The 4,873-nt window shown below is 42.7% G+C and overlaps 1 protein-coding gene across 2 annotated transcripts in view; it reads left to right on the forward strand.

Annotated features, from left to right (window-relative positions):
• LOC106726659 (tetratricopeptide repeat protein 39B-like) overlaps positions 1-4,873 on the forward strand; it is a 49,389-nt gene that overhangs the window by 15,407 nt on the left and 29,109 nt on the right. For both annotated transcript variants that reach the window (XM_014542373.1, XM_014542374.1), the window contains exon 2: positions 1,353-1,387. In XM_014542373.1, the coding sequence (XP_014397859.1) occupies positions 1,353-1,387 (35 nt within the window). The remainder of the gene's footprint in view (positions 1-1,352; positions 1,388-4,873) is intronic.

Here is a 4,873-nt window from a genome sequence, read left to right on the forward strand (position 1 = left end):
GAAGGGGAGAGGTGGGTGGGCAGGGCCATTTAGTGGTTCCTAGATCGTGGGGAGGAGTTTGGGTTTATTCTCAGTGCAGTGGAAAGTTCTTAGAGAGGTATAGATCAGTGGAATGGTCTGAGTTTATTAAAAGAAGAGAAAGAAAACAAAAAGAATAACTGTGGCTGTTGTGTGAAGAATTAAATGAAGGGTGTCAAGTGTGGGAGTTGGGGGACCGGTGCAGTCCTTGAGTTTGGGTGAAGGTGGGAGGGATGTGAGAGAAAGATGCTTTGACGATTCGACCAGGTTGTGGTGGGTCCTGGATTTGATTTTGCAGCTTTGAGGGAACTTTTTGTATGTTTGAATTTGTGAGTGAGTGTGTGTGTATGGTTATGAGTTTATTTATGAGATTGTGAGTGTGTGAGTCTCAGTGTGGATTAGTGTGGGGTGCATGTGTGGATTTGTGAGTGGATATAAATATGTGTGTGTGTGTTTGTGTGTGTATGGATATGGGTTTTCTCCAGTTGTAGCTTTTGAATATTAGTGTGGGGTGCATGTGTAGATTTGTGAATGGATATAAATATGTGTGTGTGTGTGTTTGTGTATGTATGGATATGGGTTTTCTCCAGTTGTAGCTTTTGAACAGGCCATTGGCATCTTCCTTAAGGCAGTGGTTCTCAACCTGTGGGTCGCAACCCCTTTGGGGGTTGAATGACCCTTTCACAGGGGTCGCCTAAGATCATCGGAAAACACATATATAATTACATATTGTTTTTGTGGGGAATCACTATGCTTTAATTATGTTCAATTTGTAACAATGAAATTGGGGGTCACCACAACATGAGGAACTGTATTAAAGGGTCGCGGCATTAGGAAGGTTGAGAACCACTGCCTTAAGGGCTGTCCTATGTGGCACAGATTTACATACTGACCTGGGAGAAAGGCTGGTAGCAGGAAGGCCAGTTCAGAGGGTATTGAAATTAGATGTGAAAAAGGGGCGTACTTGGCTAGCCATGGAGAAACGGAAGACTTCATTGGGTAAATCCTGTTATTTATTTTATTCTCTCATTGGGATGAATGAGACTGAGGAGTAAAAGATGACTCCATTAAAGAAGTCACACTCATTCAAATTACCCCAGTTTGATTGCTAGCCAAGTATTTTACCAGCTTTAATTATTTTTAAAAAATTAAACCTCACTTAAATTCATATGCTTGCTTTCTCTGACAGACATTTCGTTAGTGAGAGTTGAGTGATCCCACTGCATCCCACCCAAACTGCCCCGCCTCTGCACACACCCACATACTCGCCTTCTTGTTTACCGTTAGAGTTCTTGATTCTTCAGAAACTCATTGTATTTTCTGTTCCCCCTCAGGACATTTTTGAAGATGCCTTGGACACCATCTCTGCGTAAGTAGTAACGTAATAAACAATGTGTAGTAAGTAAAAATTGATGGCTCTCTTATATAAAATGTAAATTTCCTTTTTGTCTTTTGGGATTAGTGACCAGTGTTGGAAGGAAGTCACTTTTCTGTAATTCAAGAGTTAGGATATGGCTATGCTTAAGAAAGGATCTATCTGAAGTTACTTTCAAATATATTTTTGAGTATTATTTCTTATAACATGAATGAAACTAAGAGAAAAGTACGTTTTCCAACAGATTAAGGTTTAAAAATGTAAAACTAAGTAATGAGTATTTCCATGTGTATAGCTTTGTCATATTCTTGAATTATCACCAAAGATTAACTTCACAGACATAGGATCATTGGGTTAAAAGGGATGCATATGTGCATTGTCCTATGTATGATATCTCAAATTGCCTTTCTGCATGTTATTTTGGGCTGCCGTAAAAAAATATCACAGACTGTGTGGTTTAAACAAGAGAAATTTATTTTCTTGAAGACCTGGAGGCTGGAAGTCCGAGAGCAGGGTGCTGTCATGGTCAGGGTCTGGTCAGAGCACTGTTTCTGGCTTGCAACTGGCTGCCTTTGAGAAAAAGGGAAAGAGAGAGAGAGAGAGAGAGAGAGAGAGAGAGAGAGAGAGAGAGAAGGAGGGAAAAAAGGGAGAGAGAAAGCGAGAGAGAGAATGAGAAAACACACTACCTCTCTGACATCTCTTCTTAGGAAGGCACTAATCCCATCTAAAGGACTCATTCTCAGGATCCCCATCTAAACCTGATTATTTCCCGAAGGCCTCATCTCCCAATACCACGACATTGGGGGTTAGGGCTTCAACATGTGAATTGGGTGGGGGGGCACAATTCAGTCCATAGCACTTTCAAAAGAGTTTTTATCCGTTTACATGGCTACCAATACTGTGTAAGTGAAGTGTTTAAAAATGTATAATCACCTTAAATGATACTAATTATTTTAGATTTTAAAAATTAAAAATTTTGTTTGTCATTGTTTATAACATCGCATTTCCTTTTGTATGAATGCTAGTTTTCTTTTCCTTGTTAACTATTTTTTCAATGTTTCTTATATACTTACTAGAGGCCCGGTGCAGGAATTTGTGCACAGGTGGGGTTCCTCGGCCTGGCTGGTGATCGGGGCCAATCAGGGCTGTCTCGTCCATTCCCAATTGGGTCTGACAGCTGGGGGGAGGGACTGTGGGAGGTTGGCCAGCTGTGGTGGCTATGGGAGCACACTGACCACCAGGAGGCAGCTCCTGTGTTGAGCAACTGCCCCCTGGTGATCAGTGCGCATCATAGCCGCCAGTCGACAGGTTGTTCGGTTGCTTAGGCTTTTATATATATAGATGAACTTTAAAACATATATACACTACTATCTTTTGTCATATTTGCTACAAATATTTCCCCTTCATTGCTGTTTTTCTATGTGTTAGGGTTACAAATTTCTATATTGTCCAAAAGTTTTAATGTTTATGTTGTTGACTGTTTTTAAAAACCTTAATCATGATTACTATTTTTATTTTGGATCAGTTTCAGACTTTCAGAATTACGGTGAAGACAGTAAAGAGAGTTTCTGTATACCCCTCACTGGTTTTCCTTCTTATTAACTTTACATTAACACAGTATATTTGTCACAGTTAATAATCTTATGTGGATGCATTATTATTAACTGAAGTCCGCACTTGATTCAAATTTCTTCAGTTTTTACCTACTGTCCTTTCCCGTCCAGCATCTCCTTCAGGATGCCCCATTAGACCTTGTCATCCTGTCTCCTTGGGCCCCTCTTGGTTATGACCGTTTCTCAGGCTTCCTTGCTTTCTATGGCTTTGACAGTTTTGAGCAATTCTGGTCATTTTTTGCAAAATGCCCCTCAGTTGGGATGTATCTTTTTTCTTCTCATGATTACACTGAGATCATGTGTTTTGGGGAGGAAGACACCGGCCATCCTCATCACATCATATCAAGGCTCAGTGTTGTCAACCTGGCTGACTAGGATAGCACCTCTGATTACCTGGGTGGAGATGGTGTTTGTTAGATTCCTCCCCTGTAAAGTTACCCCTTTTCCCCTTCTCTTTTCATGCTGTACTCTTTGGAAGATGATCTGTTTATGTGACACTAGAGACCCGGTGCACGAATTCGTGCACCAGTGGGGTCCCTCAGCCTGGCCTGTGGGATTGAGCCGAAACCAGCTCTCCGATATCCTCTGAGGGGTCCCGGATTGCAAGAGGGCGCAGGCCAGGCCGAGGGACCCCATTGGTGCACGATCAGGGCCCGGGAGGGACGTGGGAGGTTGGCTAGCTGGGGAGGGACTGTGGGAGGGCTCCAGGGCGTGTCCAGCCTGTCTTGCTCAGTCCTGATTGGCTGGACTCCAGCAGCAGTTAACCTACTGATCTGAGCATCTGCCCCCTGGTGGTCAGTGCATGTCAGAGCGACTGGTTGACAGGTCGACTCTCTGCCCCCTGGTGGTCAGCGCACATCATAGCGACTGGTTGTCTGGTCGACTGTCTGCCCCCTGGTGGTCAGTGCACGTCATAGCGAGCGGTTGAACGGCCTTAGCATATCATTAGCACATGACGCTTTGATTGGTTGAACGGCCGACCGGTCTACTAGACACTTAGCATATTGGGCTTTTATTATATTGGATTATTTTTACAAAGTCACTTTTAAGGTGAGGGTGTCATCTGCCATCCAGAAATCTTGTAATTATTCAAGTCTGCGGCTTCTGGGCCCTCTGAGTGTCTGGGACTGAGCTGGGCTGTAACAGGAGACTGTAGTCTAGGAGGTAGGAAGGGGTCAGGCTGCAGGCTGGTAATTGGAGTTCACCAGCAGAGGCTCTGCTGATCCCAATGGGAAGAGACACACACACACCAGAGAGGGGTCCGGCCTAAGGGATGAGAGCAGGTCAGACGTCCTTGCTGTGACCAAGGGCAGCACGTTTTCCCTGTGTTTCCCTCAGCTTTTACTGGCTGCGTTACACTGGCAGAGACATGACCTTTGGGTCTGTAAGGCCTTGTTAGCTATTTTTAACATTTATTGGTTTTTTAAGAAATCAAATCCTAGAGGAACAAACAAACAAGCAAAACTCTGAACCTGACATCCAGTTTCCGGTTTCACATGTCAGGAGCTTGGAAGTTGCCACTCTGTTCTAAATGTGGCAATTAAAAGACAGAGATTGTCAGAATGGATTAAAAAAAAACATGACCCAACTATATGTTGTCTCTAAGGAACTCAGTCTAAATATACATATAGATCAGTGGTTCTCAACCTTCATAATGCCGCGACCCTTTAGTACAGTTCCTCATGTCATGGTGACCGCCAACCATAAAATTATTTTCGTTGCTACTTCATAACTGTAATTTTGCTACTGTTATGAATTGTAATGTAAATATCTGATATGCAGGATGTATTTTCATTGTTACAAATTGAACATAATTAAAGCATAGTGATTAATCACAAAAACAATATGTAATTATATATATGTTTTC

This window comes from Myotis brandtii, unplaced genomic scaffold (genome assembly GCF_000412655.1).
Source record: "Myotis brandtii unplaced genomic scaffold, ASM41265v1 scaffold30, whole genome shotgun sequence".
Lineage (NCBI taxonomy): Eukaryota > Metazoa > Chordata > Mammalia > Chiroptera > Vespertilionidae > Myotis > Myotis brandtii.